The sequence below is a fragment of the Danio rerio genome, chromosome 7 (assembly GCF_052040795.2).
Source record: "Danio rerio strain M-AB ecotype USA chromosome 7, GRCz13ab, whole genome shotgun sequence".
NCBI classification, from domain to species: Eukaryota; Metazoa; Chordata; class Actinopteri; order Cypriniformes; family Danionidae; genus Danio; species Danio rerio.
In genome coordinates, this window is record NC_141027.1 from 28,179,097 (window position 1) to 28,200,302 (window position 21,206).

Consider the following 21,206-nt stretch of genomic DNA (forward strand, 5'->3'; position numbering starts at 1 on the left):
AATTTCTGTATAACGGAGAGAAGATTTCTTCAACACATTTCTAATCATAATAGTTTTAATAACTCATCTCTAATAACTGATTTATTTTATCTTTGCCATCATGACAGTAAATAATATTTGACTAAATATTTTTCAACACACTTCTATACAGCTTAAAGTGACATGTAAAGGCTTAACTAGGTTAATTAGGTTAACTAGGCAGGTTAGGCAAGTTATTGTATAACGGTGGTTTGTTCTGTGGACTATCGCTAAAATAATATAGCCTAAAGGGGCTAATAATTTTGACCTTAAATGGCTTTTAAAAAATTGAAAACTGCTTTTATTTTAGCCGAAATAAAACAAATAAGACTTTCTCCAGAAGAAAAAATATGATCAGACATACTGTGAAAATTTCCCTCTATTAAACATCATTTGAGAAATGTTTTAAAAATAAAAAAATAAATAAAAATGGGGCTAATGATTCTTCAACTATATATTAATTTATATGTATTGTATATTCCAGATACATATCCTATGTAAAAAAACAACAAAAGTAGAAAAATATGAACAAATTAAAATTGCTATGAAAACAAAAATTATAATAACTGAAATCTGATTTAAACCTGTAAAACAATAGTAAGAGAACACGTTTGAGTTTAGTTTTTTTTTTTTTTTTAATTTTTTTTATTTCTTGAGTCTGGTTTGCAATATAATTGACCTTTTTGCCTCAACTGTAAAAAGCTAACTATGTGATCTCTCAGAGCACATGTTTATGCACCCATAGTGAGATGTTAAACCTTGAAAACACCACATGGTTATATGTACAGACATACTTTGATTTGTCCATCAATGTGTGTACACATGCACGTGTGTGTGTGTTTGTGTGTGTGTGTGTGTTTGTGCGTGTGTGTGTGTGTGTGTGTGTGTGTGTGTGTGTGTGTTTGCGTGTGTTTAAAAAAAAAAAAAACATTTTACCTGGATTTTGTCAGCATTAATTAAATACTGTATAGATGTAAGATGTATATCTGTTCAAAGGACCTTCTTGAAGCCATATGATTTCCCATGCTGGTTTGTAAGTTAATGCTGGCTTGTTTGAAGCATTCAGTATAAGCAATGCTTTTTTTCCTGCCCAGGGAGATGCACTGTAGCTCAGTCAAGGCACCTGTAGTTTTAATTACACACATTTCACCTTTAAATCACCAGTAAGTACATGTGCAGTCATATGTATGTGTGTGTGATTATGAGGTAATGCTGCAGCTGGGGATGATACATGTGCGTGTGTGTGTGTGTGTGTGTAAGGTTGTGTTTGCGCACTTTTGCCTCATTATTTTTCTAGAAAATGAGCAATCAGGCATCTTGCACAGAGCCTGATTGTCTCCCTCTGTAAATCAATCCAGGAGCTGCAATTAAAAGGTACTCTTATGTGGTGTAATTGCTGTCTCGCTAATCCTTTATTTGCACACCTGCCGGTGAGTCTGAATTTTTAATGAATTTCTAATTAATGCACATTGTACACTTGATTTATTTGTTAGCAAATGATGCCGCCGCTGGTCTTCTGTCCTGCTGAAGCGGCGTGGCAGTGTTCTAGGTATATGTTCTGCATAGATTGTCTGGAAATGTGCACATATATACGTCTGGCCTAAAGGTCAAAACTCATATGCTGTCCATGTGTGGTTGTAAACGCTCTCGTTGATGCAGGTGGGAAGGAACATTAAAAGTTTATAGTGATTTGGCAATTGTTTGGGCAGTTTTATTTCTTGACTTGATGGCCTGTTATATTCACGTGCACTCTGTATGTGTGAAAAGCAATAAAGTACTTTGTTTATATATATAAGTGTGTTCTCCTATGAGTTGTTTGGAATATAACCTTATTGGGCTTTTTTGTTAATTCTTTTTTTAAAGAATTTCTGTTTCTTTTTATTTCCTTAAATTTATTTTCAATTTTTTGCAAACATTGAAATTGAAAGCATTACTTTACAGTTTATTGCAGAAAACCTTGTCATTATTACAAAAGTAATTGTTTATTAATAATTTTATTTTTATTGCTTTGACTGTCTGCTCTACCAAATGGTTGACCATGTTTTGACTGTTTTAAATAATGACTGTTAAAGTCGTTTAAAGACTGACTGTTTTAAATAATAGTTTAAACACACAGCATTGTTAAATGAGAATCTGATATATTTTATGGCATACTTCATAAGATAAAGATGATTTAGTATTCAAACATGTTTTATTTTAAATAAATATTTTTTGACAAAATTGGTCTTACACTTCATATCTTCAGATTTTTCATAGTATATGTATTAATTCTGGTAGTTTTACCATAAACCGACATATCTACCATTTGGTAGAGGCTGATATTTTTTAGATTATGGGATGTGTTGAAAAAAAATTCATTCAGTGTGTTAACTACTGTAACAACATAAGGAGTTAAGAAACGCAATCCAAACATTGTTTCTTGGTGGGGCAGTTAAAGGGTTAAACTTGTTATTTAAAAAAATATATTATTTCGTTTTTTTGTAAATTTACTTGCCACTCATTATTTTTACAGGCCATAGTTTTGTTGTTGGTCTGTTTTTATGTTTGGTTACGTACCAATTACTACTGTCATCTACTGGCTTTTTACAGGTTATCCGTGGGGTCTTAAAAAGCTTTAATGTCTTAAATCTCAAAAACTAAATTTTAGGCCTTAAAAAGTCTTAAATCTACTGAAAATTTGTGTCATAGGTCTTAATTCTGTTTTTTTTAAATAGGTCTTTATTTTCCTTTGTTTATGTATAGCTACCCAATCTGCCCAACGCCTGTCCAATAAATGAATAATTCTTTTAACTTTTTTTTTTTTTTTTTAAGAATGTACTTTTTAACTCTATTTACCATAATGGTTTAATTATTTTCCTTACAAAAAACATTTATTGTACTTTTAAAAACTTTTAAAACATTTTTAAGAAAGGTTATGTTGAAGTGAAAAACGTGAGCTTGCTTGTTTTAATGCTATTTAAAGTATTTTGCTAAGAATTAACAAAATATTTAATTGTTTAATTATTAAATTTTAATTATTGTATTAGTTAGTTTTATTAAATTATAAAAAGGTTTGATAGGCAAATAAAAATCTTTTCCAACTGGGCCATTCAAAAAACTCCTTAGCGTTTAGCCCTGAATGAGTCTAACAATTTCATTCATTATGGTCTTAAAATGTCATTAAAACTTAACGTTACTTGCTGAAACCTGCAGAAACCCTGTATTACCTGCCTGTTATTAAGATATTAACAGTTTATTAACACTTCAACATACCAAAATCTTACCTAATACTTTAACTATTAATAAGCAGAAAATTAGTTTACTTTATTAGTCATTACTGTATTGAGCTAAAAGTCTTAGTTAATATCAAGTACCTTAAAATGAAGTGTGACCCTATAATTTATAGATTAACCGTGACTTATGTGGGTACGCTTTAAGCAAAATAGATTGATTCTTATTCATTTCATAGTCATAAATCGCGCTTCAGTGTTATCAATCACGTAATATTTATTTTAGATTTCAGGTATTTCAATGCTCAAATACTCACTAAACATTTATAGTTTGTAAAATACACTCTGGATATGGAAATTTTAATAGCTGTCTTTATAAAATATATTTCGATGATCTGCTTAATTCATATAAGAGACATATTTTGTACATGATCACATAGTTTATTCATACAAAAGTATGTCTACATGTATCCAAATAACAATAATCATGATTGTGGTGGTTTCAGTGTCCACCTTTCACCTTCTTTCATGTGTTTAGGGCAAGGTTGACAAATTTATGTGTTGTAAATCCAGAAGTTCTGCGGCCTCATGTATCAATGCGTACGCACAAAGGGCCCTATCATACACCCGATGCAATGTTGCGCAAGGCGCGACGCAATTGTTGTTTATTAGTTTCAGCTTAGCGCAAGAGTCGCTTTGACGTTTTGCAGCACGCTGTTTAAATAGCAAATTAATTTGCGCTCATATGTGCGTACAAGAAGTTTCCCTATCCACGAGAGTGAAAGCGAAAGTTAACAATGAGGAGGCTCATTTCTCTTTCTTGCGCTGTAGATGCTCTGTTTAACTGTTTTCTCTCTAGTGAAGGGTTCAGTTTTTACTTATAAAGTCCGCCAAGTAAATAGCAATGCGCTATGTCGTGAAGCAACTGATATATGCCTTTAGTGATTTCCTGAAAATAAATACAAAAAAAATAACACAACTGGAATAACTACAGCAGTTGCGATCGTCTAATCTCATATGAAGCAAAAAAGACTTAAAGCCTCGGTGTCATATGTAGTGGGGTGCTCTCATAAGAGAGCATGAAACCTTCTAAATTAAAACAACTTTTAGAAAACAGAAAACATGTTTTATTTACAGTTTATTATTAACAGTGTTTGTCATTTTTACTTTGTAATATTTCTATAATTTGATCCATTTTGTTTAATGACAGCAATAAAATAGTGTTTATTTGTAAGTGTTGGTGAATTTTTTATGATGTATCTGTCCCTACCTGTTTATGTTAACAAATAAATACAAATTAAGTATAATTCCTAAAATTGTATTGTAGTTCCTAAAAATTTGGGTCGCAGCTTGATGACCATGTAAAAATGTGGGTCCCATGGCCAAACCAGTTGAGAACCCCTGCTGTAGATCAACTACTATGATCATTGTCAAGCTGTTTAAACAATGTAATACTGATAACTTCGTATACTGCAGAGGAGGAATTTTAGAAATTTTACAACATAACTAACAAATATAATTGACCTTTTAAGTTTTTTTTTGTTCTAAAAACCATAAAATACTCACTAAGTGATCTCTCAGAGCATATGTTCATGTACTCATAGTGAGATGGCACAACCTGAAAACACCACAAACATAATATTGTGATTTGGTTAGATGTACAAACATACTTTAGTTTATTCATCAAAGAATATAAAAAATTCCACAACTTTACACAGTAATGCACCATTACTTTATTACTTCCATTTATGCTTTATGCATTATTTTTAAACTTGGCCACATAGAACATTTATTTTATTTTATTTGATTTATTTTATTTTTGTCATGATGACAGTAAATAATATTTTACTTGATATTTTTCAAGACACTTCTGTACAGTTTAAAGTGACATTTAAAGGCTTAACTAGGTTAATAAGGTGAACTAAGCAGGTTAGGGTAATTAGGCAAGTTATTGTATAACGATGGTTTGTTCTATAGACTATCGAAAAAAAAAATTAGCTGGAAGGGGCTAATAATTTTGTCCCAAAATTAGTTTTTCAAAAATTTAAAACGACTTTTATTTTAGCCGAATTAAAACAAATAAGACTTTCTCCAGAACAAAAAATAAATGTCCTTGCTCTGTTAAACATCATTTGGGAAATATTAAAAAAGAAAATAAAATCAAAAGCGGGCTAATAATTCTGACTTCAACTGTATATATATATATTTATATTATATATATATATATATATATATATATATATATATATATATATATATATATATATATATATATATATATATATATATATATATATATATTTGTACTGTATATATAATTTAAATAAATTATATTAAACAATATAATTAAGGTTTAAAGTATACATCAAGTCATTATATATATATATATATATATATATATATATATATATATATATATATATATATATATATATATATATATATATATATATATATATATAATGACTTGATGTATACTTTAAACTTTAATTATATTGTTTAATATAATTCATTAAAATTAGATATTTTTTGTCAATTAAAAAAAAAGATTTTTCTAGAGTCATCCACCATAATTTTGTGGCTCAACGATATTGATTCAGGCACCAGTACCATTTTAAATGTATTAATTTAGTACCGGTATCAAAATAATCTTAATTGATTCCCAACCTTAGGTTTGAATTTGTGTAAAATTTTTATATTTGTTTTATTCTATAAAGCTCAGAGAATGTTTTTTTCCCAAAAAAGGGATCCACCATCTCAGCATCCGCCATCTCACTATGAGTGTATCGTAAGAACATATGCTCTCAGTTGGCATCCACTTCCTTTCATGTCTTTCTAGAGAAGTTGATGCATTTATGTGTTGTAAATCCAGCAGCTCTAATCTTTCCACTAACAAGACAGCACCCATCACCCTTCATACTGTAGATTAACTACTACGATCCTCGTCAAGCTGTTTAAACTAATTGCTGACATGTTATGTACATATATTGCAGAGAAGGAATATCAAAAATTTTTACAACAGACATACTTTGGTATATTCAAATTTTCACAATTTCCCGCTTCACACTATATTTTACTTTTGGAAGATTTTATCCTTAAATTCCATTCATGTTTGCTACATTATATTTGGACTTGGTCACATAGATCCATATATATATGGATATATGGATCTTTCTTCATAGCTGTATATTGTCCAAACTACAATATATATATATATATATATATATATATATATATATATATATATATATATATATATATATATTGTAGTTTGGACAATATACAGCTATGAAGAAAGACGCTGGGACATTTTCAGCTACTCTGGATTTATTAGGTTTAGATTTGTGTAAAGTTGCACTATTTGTTTTGTTCTAAAAAGCTCAGAGAACAGTTCTATAATTATAAAAACTTTTTTTTTCCCTAAGAAAATGACAGTAGGTCAGAATAAATTGAAAATGAGTGATTTGAAAATCAGGGTTATTCCATCTAAATCCATTTAACTCCTCTGTAGTCAGAAAATCTGTATGGTGTAGTCTAAAACTGCATATAAACGTCTGAAAAAGCACCAGACCTTTTACATATTTTATGTAAAATTGCTTTAAATGGCAACATTATTATTTTAAATTTGAAGGAAATTTCATCAGTTGTAATCCAGACAAACTGAGAATTGTTAAGTGGTTTAATTCCCCCCCCCCCCAATGTTTAATGTGTGAAGCAATGTAGCATCCCTTTCTTATTTTATTTTTTATAAAGTCGTTAGTATTTCAATTTTTCCATCTACATTTGACAGCCTTTGTAAGAAAAAGCATTCTTTTATCAAGTTCATGTTTGTTCTGTTTTTTTTTTTTTAATTACTTTGTGCTCTTTTAGTTTTCAAAGCGCTCTGGGAAACGGAGAGAAGTTTTCCGTATGAATAGCATGAAAGGCTCCATTTAGCAAAACTATACCGGAGAGTCTGCTTTAAGTATTGGACATCTGTAAATGAAATTTCAATATGCTGTGAGACCCCAACTGATACCCTTCCCATTTCTTACCCACAATGAATGAAACTAATTGCTTTAAATGGCAGATCCTCCGTGAAGCAGCTCTCCTGTGGTTCAGAGCTCATAGAAACAAGAATTACCACCAACAGATGAAAATCAAAAGTAATGGGACAGAAGATTGTGTCACCTCAGTCGCAATCCTTTAATTGCACTTCTTTTGTTCACGAAAGCCATTCGGAAATGCGCCGCTTTTGAGAGAGCGGTTTAACTCTCACAATGCCACCAAAAAAGTCTGAAAACCCCAAGATGGCATGGAAAATTGCTCTCTATGTTTTTCTTACAAATACCATGCTGTTATTATAATTTTCTTTCAGACAACAGCGCACTATGAGTGATATTTTGATAGTTGTAAGGTGTCAGATATAAATTCAAAAGATTATTTCATAAAGAAACGAATCACCGATGATACGGCTTCTTATGTGAGCGTTTGAATCAAAGGAAAACTGTACTCCAACTCACTAATCAGATCTGTAGTGGGACTTGCGACGACAATAAAGACAACAACATTGAGTTTTTGAATTCATTTGCTTTATTCGAAATAAGACCATATTTAATTCATCTGAAAACAACTTGTCTTTGTCCATCAGCAATTAAAATATGCTGCTTCATTATGCCATTCTGTATAGAAAATTGTCATTTATTATTTCTTTGTAGTTGTCCGATAGACGTTTTTCGAAGCTTAAGCCGTTTTAAGAGTTCAATAATTACATCTGTTGATCCGTGGGCCAGCTTCTTCAAACTTTTTTGGCTTTGGGATCAGAAAACAAACTCAACTATGAACATTTAAGAATCTTTTTAATTCACACTGGTAATAAAATTGCATTACAGTTTCATAAAATAAATGTTCCAGTTTATATATACAGAAAACAGACTGTACATACCCTCAGAGAAGCATTAGAAGAACATGAGGAAGAGAAATAGAGAGCGTGTGTGTGTGTGTGTGTATGTGAGAGAGAAAGATTGAGACCAAAACAGAAAAAACATCACAAAAACCATACAGGCAATACAGTGCTCAGCTAAGCAGGCACAACTGTACATCAAAACGTGTAACTGCTCAGTGTTGGGGACAGGAAGGGCCAAAAAGTAGTACATTTACAATAGAGTCCTCAGGGACCAATACGGCTTTTACTGTAAAAAGTATTGCAGGCAAGCAGACAGATGCTCTTCTCTCTGAGTGCAGCAGAACATCCATCCAGCGCGTAAGCGTGTGTTTGAAAGCTGCTGCTGCCGTCTCTGATTGGCTATTGAACTTGCGTCTCAAAGCTCCCGTTGAGCTGCCCCTCCTCATAGTCCATCTGACACAGAATCATGTTGTTTTTAAGGAAAAACTTGTCGCCCACACAAAACCTGCAGGAAAGCAAACAAACGAACATGTGCATTGGTTATCGTTTACCTTTTCTTTGGCCTTTACACATTAATTATAGCTCCTGCTGAATAGTGTTCACATTTCCAACGCACCTCTTGAGGTCTGGAAATGAGGTTTACACTCACAACCTGTACTAGTGGTCATCATTACATTTGCTCACCTCATTTTTGTATCTTGAATATATATTCAGAATTACCTGAGTCAGTTCCTGCAAACAGATTCTCTGCTTGATGCATGTTAGTCATGCTTATTAGAAAGTATTGGAAAAAAATACCCTCATACATCATTAATCATGGCCTACTTTGTGAAAGCAGCAGGTTTGAAATGTTGAACTCTTGATAGAGGGCTGCTGATTTATTATAAAAGTTAAATTATTTGACAACTCTGCTTCCCGTTGTGGCTGCATCACCATCCCAGGTGTGGATCACTTTCCAAAACTTCATCAGTTCAAAGTTATTCTGCTTGCATTTGGCTTTTTGATATTGTTTAGATGTCGTATTTTAGGACATTTGTCAGGGTTTAAGTACTTAAAACCCTCCTGTGTGTAGGACTAGCTACAGTAATTGTGGCTAGAGTTACTGACTACAGACTAATGCAGTTATAAATAAAGCCATTAGTGAAAGAGAGTTTCATTGTACTTTAGTCTCACAAATGAGGAACACAACAAGCAATTCATTAATCACAAATTAAATAACTGTTTTCTATTGTAATATAAGGAAGGGCTGCAAGATTATTTGGAAAATAGATCACAATCTAGATTTGACCCAACACACTATCTTAATTTAGCTTTTCTATGATTCGGCCAATTATATTTTCAAATTCAGGAGAGAAGCATAGAGGCGGATGCACAAGTCTTTACATTGTTTTATACACATTGCAGAGCGACATGGACACCTCCAAATGGTGTTAAAAAGTGTCACTTATTGTATTTATAAAGTATAATTCACCTGAAAATTTAATTTCGGTCTTAATTTATTGACGCATTCGTGGCCGCGAAATTACACATTTGTTTATCACTGAGAAGACACGCACATGCCCGCCAATGAGAACTACTTTAGTGAACAGAACCTGCATAACCTTTGAATAACAGGTAATAAAGTTGTAAAAAATTGGATTTGTTCAGATTTGCACAGAATGATCATTTGGTAGCAGCGCAGGAATTGTGATTTACATGTATATTTTTTTCTCAAAATGATGGCAGCCATGACATGAGCGCACTTGGCAGTGAAAGTGAAACCAAAAGCACGCACATCATTTAAATGATCATATCGCATTTTAGAGTTATGATTACAACAAGCATTTGTTTTTTTTTTCATAGAGAACACAATGTGTTGTGCAGGAAAATACATGTTTACTGGGTCAGTATAACTACTCTAGCCTATATAATGTTGAATATGATGCAAGAGGGAATCTGATAATGACAAATGTCTTGAGTCGTCAATGATGGATTACAATGAAAAGCATACATCTCAAACATAATGATTCAACTTCAGAATTATGAATAGTTGTATTATGATGCCATCACTTTACTGTGAATTAAAAACTAGGACATATTTAAGGTCTGTTTAAGTCCAAGTATATAATAGTAGACATACAAATAGGGCTAATATTATTATTGTTGTTTTACCATATGTTTGAGAAATAACAATACTAATAGCCTATTTTATATTGACATTTATTTTACATTTAACAGAATCGTCAAGAGAAAATCGGGATCTTGATTTTTTTTATTTAAAAAAATAGTGATTCACATTTTAGCCAGAATCGTGCAGCCCTAATATAATAATATATGATGGCCGCTGGTTCGAGTCCCAGCTGGACCAGTTGGCTTTTCTGTGTAAAGTTTCCATGTTCTCCCTGTGTTTGCGTAGGTTTCCTCCAGGTGCTTCTGTTTCCTCCACAATCCAAGGACATGGAGTATAAGTGATTGGATGAACTAAATTGGCTGTAGTGTATGAGTGTGTGTGTATGAATGCGGGAGTGTATGGGTGTTTTCAATCACTGGTTTGTGGCTGGAAGGGCGTCCGCTTCATAAAACATATGCTGGAATAGTTGGCGGTTCATTCTGCTGTTGTGACCCCTCATAAATAAGGGACTAAGCTAAAGGACAATGAATGAATGAATGAAATCTGTATGCATTAGGGTTGTTACAATACTGGAATTCGGAACCAATCGATACTAAAGTTTTAAAAACGTCCATTTCCTGCTAACATTTAAGCACTATTGGGTACGTTCTTAAACAGCGCTGATTTACAATTGTGTTCACGTGCTCAACAGAAATGACTGTGATTGGCTGTGAAGGTCATTAGTTCACCAAACTCGCCGCTGTTTACTGAATGTAAACACAGATACAGAGACACTGAAGCGTTTCAAAGTCATGTCAATCAGCTGGTTTGTCTATAAGCTGACTTACGAGCGATCCACTGATGAATCGCAGCTTTAAAACGCTGCAGTGTCCTTGTATCTGTTGTTACACTCAGTAAACAGCGGTGAGTTCAGCGAACTGATGAGCTTCATAGCCAATCACAGTCACTTCTGTTGAGCATGTGAACACAATGGCAAATAAGCGCTGTTTAGGAACATGCTCAGTAGCACTTAATTGTTAGTAAAATTTCAGTATCGATTGGTACCGAATTCCAGTATCATGCAACCCTAGTATACATGAATCACTTTTTTTATACTAGTGCAATTGTGGACCATTGTAGTCATCAATTTGTTGCTAAATGCTACGGTTTCTGTGACTGTCTGAAAGTCTCTTGATGGGGCAATAAGGTGGAGCTTTAACAAAAATGTTTTTTAAACCAAGTCTTTTTCACGGCAGGACAGGACTGGCACTCAATGAAAGTATGCCACCAGTTCTTTTCATTGGTAACAAAAAAAAAAAAAAAAAAAAAAAACCTCTACCAGTTACCAAGGAAACCCCACCGCTGAGTTTTCTTCCCTCCATGTTGGGGCTCTTTGCCAAAATAAAAATTGTTAGCCTTTAAAACTTCCCATGAAATTTCATGCCAATTAAAAAGAAAAACATTCCATGTGTGCACTACATTTTACATCGACACGTTAGCATATGAAAGCCATGAATGTCATATGGACAATGGAACGGCCATGATGAAAGTGTTGCCAATGTTGTTTTCTCTTATCAACCAGTGCCACACCAATGTGCCGTGTTGGCAAAGGAATAAAGCAGATCATGCGAGAATCAGGCACCCCGTGTGTCATCCATCAGCGGAGGCTTCACTCACCGAGCTTTATTATGCATCTAGTGTGCACCAAATATGCCACTTGACCACTTATTCCTCTTTATTTAGCTTGATTGCTGGCCCTAGACCCTTTAGGAGGCCACAGTCAGTTACATCACAAGAACTATTGAACATTCTATATTTGCGAAATCAGTTCTGAAAAGTAGTTAGAGCTTGTTTGTATTTATTATTATTACAGCATTCATCGAGTGTAGCGCATGCATGCAGTAACTTTTGAGAATGACACAAAAGTCTTTTTTAGAAGTAGGTCACACACTAGAGCATTTAAGACACTGTCACACTCCTTTGCTCCCTAGGAATGTTTGGAAGGATGATCCTTGAAAAGTTCATTGGTCCGGCCGCTTAATTCCCTCGGCGAGACACATAGTGGTGACGTGCTCAGCTTGGCTGTGTATTGAGTAGAAGCTTTCTGGCTGACTGTGTTCAATAAGGTGTTCACAGTTTGATCAGGCTTGGCATTGGTCTGCCAACAGTATCGCCACTGAAGCGCTGGTTAATTTCACTCAACTCAAGCTTATAATCCCACTTCTGGTCACAAATACAAACTGGGATGAGTTTAAGATGAAAACGCAGTAGAAAATCTTATGGGGCAAATGGAGATTGTGAAGTGTGTGATTCTAGAAGTTATGTGGTTAGTTCACCCTAACATGTAAAGTTCATTCATTTTCCTTCAGCTTATTCTCTATTTCAGAGGGTGCCACAGTAGAATGAACCACCAACTATTCTGGCATATGTTCTATGGAGCAGATGCCCTTCCAGCTACAACCCAGTGTTGGGAAACACCCATACACTCTCACATTCACACACACACTCATACACTACAGACAATTTAGTTTATTCAGTTCACCTATACTGCATGTCTTTGGACTGTGAGGGAAATCGGAGCAACCGGAAGAAACCCGCGCAAACATTGAGAGAACATGCAAACTACACGCAAAAATGGCCAGCCAGGACTCAAACCAGTGACCTTCCTGTTGTGAGGCAACAGTGCTAACCACAGAGCCAGCATGTAACCATAACATGTAAATTGTCATCCATTTTATGTCATGTCATGCCAAAAGAAGTTTGTTCATTTTTGATAAAGATAGAGATATTTCTGTCAAAAAAGGTCTGATTTGAGTAGTTGTATCCAAGTCAGTTTTTTTAACACCATGCAAATTTGTTCAGAAAAGCCAGATGCTTGCTTGACATTTGATAACCGTTTACAATGATTCTTGCATGTCACATGCTCCTGCAAGACCCAATAAGGTTTCTTATCCATGTGTCAAGCTGGTATAGATGAGCTTTTGTTTATACTGTATTTACTTTTCTATTATATGCCAAGAAAAGTTCAAATTAAAATCTCAAAATGCCTCTTTTTAAAAATGCATTTGCAACTGTATTACTATAAATTACTAAAAATTATTATGGTATTACTAATTCTATATTATTATTTTTAGTTTTAATACAAATAATACAGGTTTAAACAAAACTTTAATTTAGATCCATGCATAACTCCAAAATAATCAGATATGAAGCATCACATGTTGAGCAAGTCCATGAATGAAGAAAGAATAATATATAATATTTTCGCCACTTATAAATCTTCTTATAAATGTTGTTTAAATTTAAGTTACCATAGAAATTGAGTTACCATAGAATTAAGTTGTTTTTCCTTTTTTGGTGTCGCAATTCAAGTTTATCCACATTGCCACAAACGCATGTTGGTTGAAACATCCTTTTATTGTAAACTGAGTTCTTATTCATTGTGCTGTATAAAATTACAATTTAAAAGGGCATCGTAATTGTATTTTCGTTAGGAAACTGATTTTTAGTGATGTTTATAGTTTTTTAAACTGTAAAATAATATTGAACAAAGACAGCTGGAGAGCCACATATTTTTGGTCAAAGAGCCACAGATTCCCTACCACTGGTTTAGGGTGAGCTAACCCATTAGGGAATTTTCAGTTTGAGCCAATAAGATGCTATGTATTTCCAGGTAGAAAGTCAATCTTGCAGGTTTGTTGTGATTTGTTTCCTCCTTACCTCTGGTTACAAAGCTGACAGGCAAAACAGTCCAAATGGTAAACATTATCTCTGGCCCTCATCACCATTTCAAAGGCTGGGATCAGTTTACTGCAGGCTGCACAGTTCCCCGTTGTACCAAAGAGCCTGTGAGAGAAAACACAAAAAGCAGATTTACTCACTTATACCTTTCTTAGCCTTTACAAAATCTTGCAACAAACCAGAAAAGACAAGAAAACAACCGAAGAAGTAGGAGGGAAAAAACAAAACAAAAAAATATTGGACCTCTTATGCGATACGTGAATCCAGCTTGGCACACATTAGGTATTTTTTGTTAATGAGGGTACAAACCTAGATGTTAATTCTTAGCTAATGATCTAATTAAAATGATCACATGGTTCTAATCCCCTTCTTCAAAGAGTTTTCGCCTAGCACACTGCAAAAGCAATGAAAACAGGTCTGAGGCAAGCAATTGAACTGCTCAAAGTTTTTTTTCCCCCTCTCTTTTAAATCCGGAGTAACTAATGAGACTTTGCTCAGACCAAAGCCAGCTGGATTTTACACAAGAGGCTAAATACTATAATGTAGTCAAAAGTTCAAAAGATTCCCTTAGCAGGGATACTGCCTCTGTCCTGTGCCTCGCTTCACGTTCCCTCCATATCTCTGTGACCTGCTAAAAGCGTAGTGAGATATAGAGGGAGTGTCTGCAAGGTACGTAACCTTGGAGAGGTAAGTAGATGCTCGCTGGAGCACGGAAAGGGACACAACTCGCATTTCTCCACTGTTTGTTTAAGCTTATTAGATGGGACGCAAAACCGCCAAGGTCACAAACGGAACAAGGCATTGAGGCAGATCGCTTTCCTCTGCTACATCCGGCTCTGGATTTACATTTTCATTTTCAAAGCCCTTGCTCCAATGTTTAATTTGGAGATTCAGAGTCAGAGATATAGATGTATACATTCTGCGGAACAGGGATGTTATGCACATGGGACAAGGAAATGAGGAAGAACGGTGGGAAGGAAAAGGGAAAAATAAGGCAGGATCAGGATGAGGTGGTATGCTAAGCGCTCCTCTAAAGTTAAGGACTCGTCTGGAAAGCGACAGCAACTGAACAAAGTTGTGTCGAGTCCATATTAGTCTCTCTCGACTGCTCGCCCTGCGTCAGCGCCAGCATCTATCCAGCAGACCCTGCTGTTAATTAGAGCAACAGACCCGAGCGGAGAGGAGTCTTATGGTGGGAGAGGGCATGTTGTTATATCAGATAGGCGAGGTGTTAAAAAGAGCCATTGTTAGATCGGGTTACTGCTCCAGTAAAATGTGTTTATGTGGAACTCTGACACTCTGAGGAGGCCGTGCAACCCCAGCGAGGTGTTGCCTCACAAAAGAGTTCAGCTTATTAAAATAATGCTTGACTGCAACTCTGTGTCAAGGTCAGCAAAGAATATGCAAGAACTAATAATTGCACGGAGAGTTTATGCTTTACATTTTAGTTAGACTTTACATTAGTGTCTGTTACACACAGAATTAGATTAGTATTTTCAAGCTGTTCAAAAATAATTGTGTCGTTGTCCACACTGGCAGTATTTCTAGTGCGTCGATGTAATGTCAAAACAAAGCAAAAACTCAGACATGTACTGTGTTGTGACACAATTTTTCCAAAACCGCCATTAAAATTTTGTGTAACTTGTGCCACAGCAGACGTTCTTGGTTCAGTTCAGACATGACAGCCCTCATTGCCCTTGTGCATCAATGAGCCTTGTCTGCCAGTGTGATTAGTCCCTCCTCGGACCATTGCTGACTGGGAGCGTTTCAGAGATCTCTGACCTAGTCACCTTGCCAAATCAATTTGGCCCTTGTCAAATTTGCTCTGATGTACCCCAACAGTAGTAGTATAGCACCTCCTTAACAATGGCAATATTTGGGGTTCAATTTCTGGAAAAAGCAACAACTAATAAAATGATCGGCTTCAATGCGATGTGGGTCACTTTGAAAAACAAGCATCTACAAAAAGCACAAATATAAAGGTACAGTGCTCTGCTCAGCATATATGAGTCTTTTGAATTCATATTTATTATAGGAAGCTATACAATATATATTTGTGCATATACATTAGATTAGTCAGTACTGAAGCCAAATCTGGAGCTTATTTAACAAAATAACTCACAATAACGGTCCAAAAACTAGTACAGCCAAATTTGTTATAAAAATATTAAATACAAAATTTAAAAAGAGGAAAAATTAAGAGAAGCAAAAAATATGAAACATTTACTTGAAATTTTGTAGGTTGTAATTTTTGTTTGCAGTATTTTGCCAGAATTTAATTGTAATATCTTTCAATTTCATTTTAAATGTCATTTTAATAAATATATCTGTTTAATAAATCTGTTTTGTTTAAATGCACCAAATTTCGTTGCCTATTTTCATTGAGAAATGGATACAAATATTCATTTTCAAAATGGGGTGCTCAATTATGCTGAGCACTGTGAATATATGGTCTTGTTGAGAGATGATTAACATTTGCTTCGTCTTTGACTGGTCATAATGTTTTTGCTCATCGTTATTAAAAAAAAAAGAAATCAATCAGCTAACTTTTGTGTTTCATGAACTATTTATTTAAAGAACCTGCTCAAATAAATCATGTGTGAAAAGACTGTTTCAAATTTCGTTATTTGTGAATCTGACTATATTAGTCATGCTTTGTTTCTGACTAAAAGTCAGCTCAACTAAAAGTGCCTGGAGTTGTTCAGCGTTCACTTCAATTAACCTCATGCTAACTACACTTATGAACCAGTTCTTTTACTGAACCAATAAGAGTCATTATGTGACAACATAATCTATTTTAGTGTTTCTCAACCATGTTTCTGGAGGACCACCAGCACGGCTTTGGATGGTTCCTTTGTCTGTTACACCAATTACAGGTCTTTCAGTCTCTGCTAATAAGCTAATGATCTGAATCAGGTGTGTTCGTTAAAAGAGACCTGGAAATGTGAAAGCTGGTGGTCCTCCAGGAACGTGGTTGAGAAACACTGCTCTTTTCACTGATCATTGACTGATCAGTCTATGCAGGGCCATTTCAAGATTAGGTCGCCTATTTGTGAATAAAGTTATGCTGTATGTTTCTGATTCATATCAATAAAAGTGGGTCATTAGTTTCTTAATATTACTACATAAGTCATGCTCTATGTATTTAAATTAGGTAAAGAAATGGCTTTTTATTTTAATCATACAGTATGTTTTTGATTCAGTATAATTTATATGTAATGTAATATATGTATACCAGTAAGAACTAAGAGAGACTTAACTTGTTGTACTTATTAAGCATTAAATATCGCATTGCATTTAGTTTAGGCTGTGATTGCACATTAACTGTTTAGGTGAAACATGATTTTTCTCACTTTGATGCCAAATGTTCATCATTAAAATACAATAAGTATTATGATTAATCAGAATCAATCAGTATTTTTACACAGCCGTCTGTATTGGTATTTTAAGTTGTCTAAGAATCACCAGTTTGACAAACCGAGATCTGGCCAATAATCATCTTTTAATGAGGACTTTTGGCAGCGCATTATCGAGACTACGCCAAATCATTTGCCACAACACTTGACAGGACAACCATTAACGGTGAGAATGTCAGTTTACAGTTGTTGGCTGAGATATATCTACCAGTTATTCTTCGATCTTGGAAAGTTGTCAAATGGCAGGCCACATAATCCTAACGTTTGCAGACACACATTCATGGTCGGAGGCAGAAAGAAGGATTAAGGCGTCTGTCTGAAGGAACGTGTTCTCTAAAAGGGAAACATGCACAGATTGCGGTCGAACACATTTCAAATGTCATGCCTTAATGCTGGAGCAAGCAACTGAAGTTGCGAGTTCAATGTTGTGTTATCCTGAAAAGGTGCTCGGAGTCCCTGGGGATCCTGAACAATTTCTTATGGCTCACGTCCATCATGTTGCACAGTAGAGGGTGTTACAGATCACATCACAAGACCTATTTTCTTTTCTTTTCTAAATCAGGTCAGGGAAAGCACAGGAATGGCAGTTTGAGAGGGTTGTTACTGACTTGTGAAAATTCAGGGACCTCTTGAAGAGCAATGGAGTCTTCTTAAAAGAGAAGGCACTCTTCTCACACACATACACACACACACACAGACCGATAACCGCAGTTCTGCAAAGAAATCTACGGTGGTTTAATTGTGGGTTTTTGCGGCACTGTGATGGCCCGGCTCAAAATGGAGACTTTACTGGTGGTTAATTTAAGTGGATTAGGAGGTTACAGAAACTCATTTGGAAGGTCACCAGCAAACTTTGAAATACAATGGCTTGGATTTTCAGGCAATAAAATTCCAGATAAAGCAAAACCAACCATTTTATCAGTAAGGCCATTCAATGTGTTATTCTAAGCAAAATGTGCTCAAGAACGTCCTGGCCTACATCTATTGTGCAGCATTTTTTTGCTATATGAATTGTCAATATGAGCTAACGTTTTGTTGTTACCTTTAAAACAAAGTAGTCTATTCAATAACAGATAACGCAGATAATATTAATGAGTTCTTAACTTGCTTTAATGTTATTGTAGTCGCTGCAAACTAAAAAATCTCAAAGTCCCCTGTGTGGATATTCCACTGAACAGGGGAACATTCACAGGACAATAAAGGAAAGGAGAACAGAGCTTTCATAATCATGTTTGTGTTTAACTAAACTTTAGTATTAAAGCTGAAAGCCTTTGCTCATTGTTCTCTGATTCCCCGTAGCTCTGTGTAGACAGGTGTTTCTCTTCTGGTGTTTCTTCATAACTCCTCTGAAGCCAGCATCAGCTTCCTTCTCTTTAATGTCTCTCTGTGATAAGACTTCAGCTGTTCTAGTCTTTTACTTGTGTTCAAAGAGACGGCAGTTTAATACTGTATGTGTTAATTTGCAAACTTCTAAATACACTGAGGTTCAAAAGTTTGAGACCACAATAAAGATCTGGCAAGTTTGAGATCTGGACTTAAACAAATATTTAGGGAATTTTATGTGTGTAATTCACACTGCTAAAACAATTATGGCAATTTTGATGAAAATGGTCTCAAATTATTCCTCGGGTCATGCTGACAACACAGATACCAATTATGCCATAGTCTGCCAAACTTCTCGTCTGCTATTTTGATTTTGTTCAAACCATTCTTTTTTTAACTCCTATACTGTTGGTCCAATCTTCACCGAATTTGACTCAGATCATCTTCAGACCATGTAGACCAAAAGGTATAGAATTCATGTTAATAGACAAATTTGTTGTCATTTAGCATATGCACAAACTTGATGTAATGCTGCAAGAAGACATTGCAGGCTGAATCACTGCAGTGGTTTGAAGTATTGAAACCAAACTTAAAGTGTGTGATCTAGACCTGACATTGACAATAGAAATCATACAAAATTTATCAAATGACTTTCGAATAGTTTTGTCTACTGTCATTCGACATTTCCTTGGATCATATAGAAAACATTGATATAATGTATTCCCTAATTGACATGACTTCCTGTCCACCATCTTAAATTAGTTTGAAAATCTGTTGATTTGAACTCTCCATAGATCTTTGGCCCAATTACCATCAAATTTGACTTAGACCATTGACTTAGACCATGCCTATACATATAGACAAAAATATTTGTATTAAAATAACTCATTGATTTCCAAGTACTGGGTTGTGGCTAGAAGGGCATCCGCTGCGTAAAACATATTCTGAAATAGTTGGCGGTTCACTCCGCTGTGGTGACACCTGATAAATAAGGGACTAAGCCGAAAGAATATGAACAAATGAATAACTCATTGAACATCATCATTATTTTTACAGAAGATACACACTATAGCAATAGTCATTCACTGTAGCAATAGTTTGCATAATAAAAATCTTTTTGGGTATATTTAATACAATAATAGTTTTATGACAAATTATAAGACTTTTTAAGAATCCATTTGTAGTCTCAAAAATCTAATTAAATGTAATTTAAAGTTTTATGCTTTGCCACTATCCTTTAAACCACCCATTTATCAGCAAGAAGGTTCATTTAAAATATATTAAAATTTAGTATTCTTTTATATATTTTAACATGCCAGAATAATTATGACATTTGATTTTCGCAAAAAGGCTTGGTTGAATGAAAATGATTTTTTTCTACCAAATATATTTGAAACAGTTAGCTTTCATTTAATACGCCTTCTAAGTATATTTTATAAATTAAAATTTGATGTGGATACCAAAATGGGACTTTTCATGACATTACTATCATGCCTATTATAGCATAATTCTTGACTATTACATTTACTGGTGATTTACTGATGACTTAGAATTTTGGACACTACTCTCTTTTTTGCATTTAAGCATATTAGTTATTTTTTTAAAGTGAGATGCAGGCACTGAGCTTGACTTTGCGCTCAAACAGTAGTTCCCCTCATAGGAATAGCTGTGCTTGCTCAGTAGACTATTTTAACATCAAAATCACTAAATGATTGCTGAGACTTATCTCTGCCCTTTAATCATACTCACATGCTGGCTAGTAATGGATGTGCCGTCATTAGAAAGAGTTGTAATCTACTTTATATTTCAATTAAAAGCACTCTTCTTTGATCAGTAAATCACTGATGTGTCCCCCCGTATTATAATGCAGCGGCTGAGATTTAAAAATAATTTCAGGTCTGGGGTGAGCGCAGTCAAACCCAGAGACACTTTCATTCTCTGGTCGTAGGGTCAAAGGATTCTTGACCCCGGCAAAACAGATTAATCTATTTCTGCGCTCAGTAATGCAAGTGTATGGCCTGAAAGCTTATAAATCCCGCAATCTAGTGAGGAAATGGTCAAATGAAAAAACACTCACTCTAGTTTGTGTGATGATGGGGCTGTGTGTGTGTGTTTTCATGGGGTGGGGGTTCATTATGGCTCTCCAGTACTCCTGAAGGACAGAACGCAGAAGGAGCGCGGCTCATAATTAATGTTCGCATGGCAGGGCTCCAAAAAACCCAGCCGAAAATAAAAGAAATGCGTTTGATCCACCCGCCTGTCTTTAATGAAGTGCCTCCCTGTATGGGAGGCTAATTCTGGGTGAGATTTCAGCTTCATTACTGAAGGCGAGCGGGCTGATTCTCCTGCAGTGCACTGGAGGTGAGGTTTAGGTGGGACGCCCTGCGTGGAGTCTCAATCACTGGTGTTTAAAGCGAACGCGCTGATGCTGCCTCGCTCTGTCTGCACGGAGAGGGATACTTCTTAATTTGTTCCTTAATAGAATTCATATCCAGCATCTCCAGGCATTAAGTAGCACACATTTG

General features: G+C 34.8%; 1 protein-coding gene and 1 long non-coding RNA gene across 17 annotated transcripts in view; one reads left to right on the top strand and one right to left on the bottom strand.

The window, feature by feature from the left end:
* Positions 1-21,206, top strand: part of LOC147835999 (uncharacterized) — a 302,043-nt gene that overhangs the window by 43,726 nt on the left and 237,111 nt on the right. The window contains exon 4 of one of the 5 annotated variants that reach the window (XR_015495735.1): positions 12,588-16,299. The exons of the other annotated variants lie outside the window; for them this stretch is intronic. This is a non-coding gene — a long non-coding RNA (uncharacterized LOC147835999). Of the gene's footprint in view, positions 1-12,587; positions 16,300-21,206 lie in introns of those variants that run through there. 5 annotated transcript variants of the gene reach the window in all.
* lmo1 (LIM domain only 1) overlaps positions 7,777-21,206 on the bottom strand; it is a 39,269-nt gene continuing 25,839 nt past the window's right edge. For all 12 annotated transcript variants that reach the window (NM_173219.4, NM_001328502.2, XM_087258762.1 and 9 more), the window contains 2 exons: positions 13,922-14,047; positions 7,777-8,617 (listed from right to left, as the gene is read on the bottom strand). In NM_173219.4, coding sequence (NP_775326.1) covers positions 8,512-8,617; positions 13,922-14,047 — 232 coding nt within the window. In that variant the 3' untranslated portion in view covers positions 7,777-8,511. The remainder of the gene's footprint in view (positions 8,618-13,921; positions 14,048-21,206) is intronic.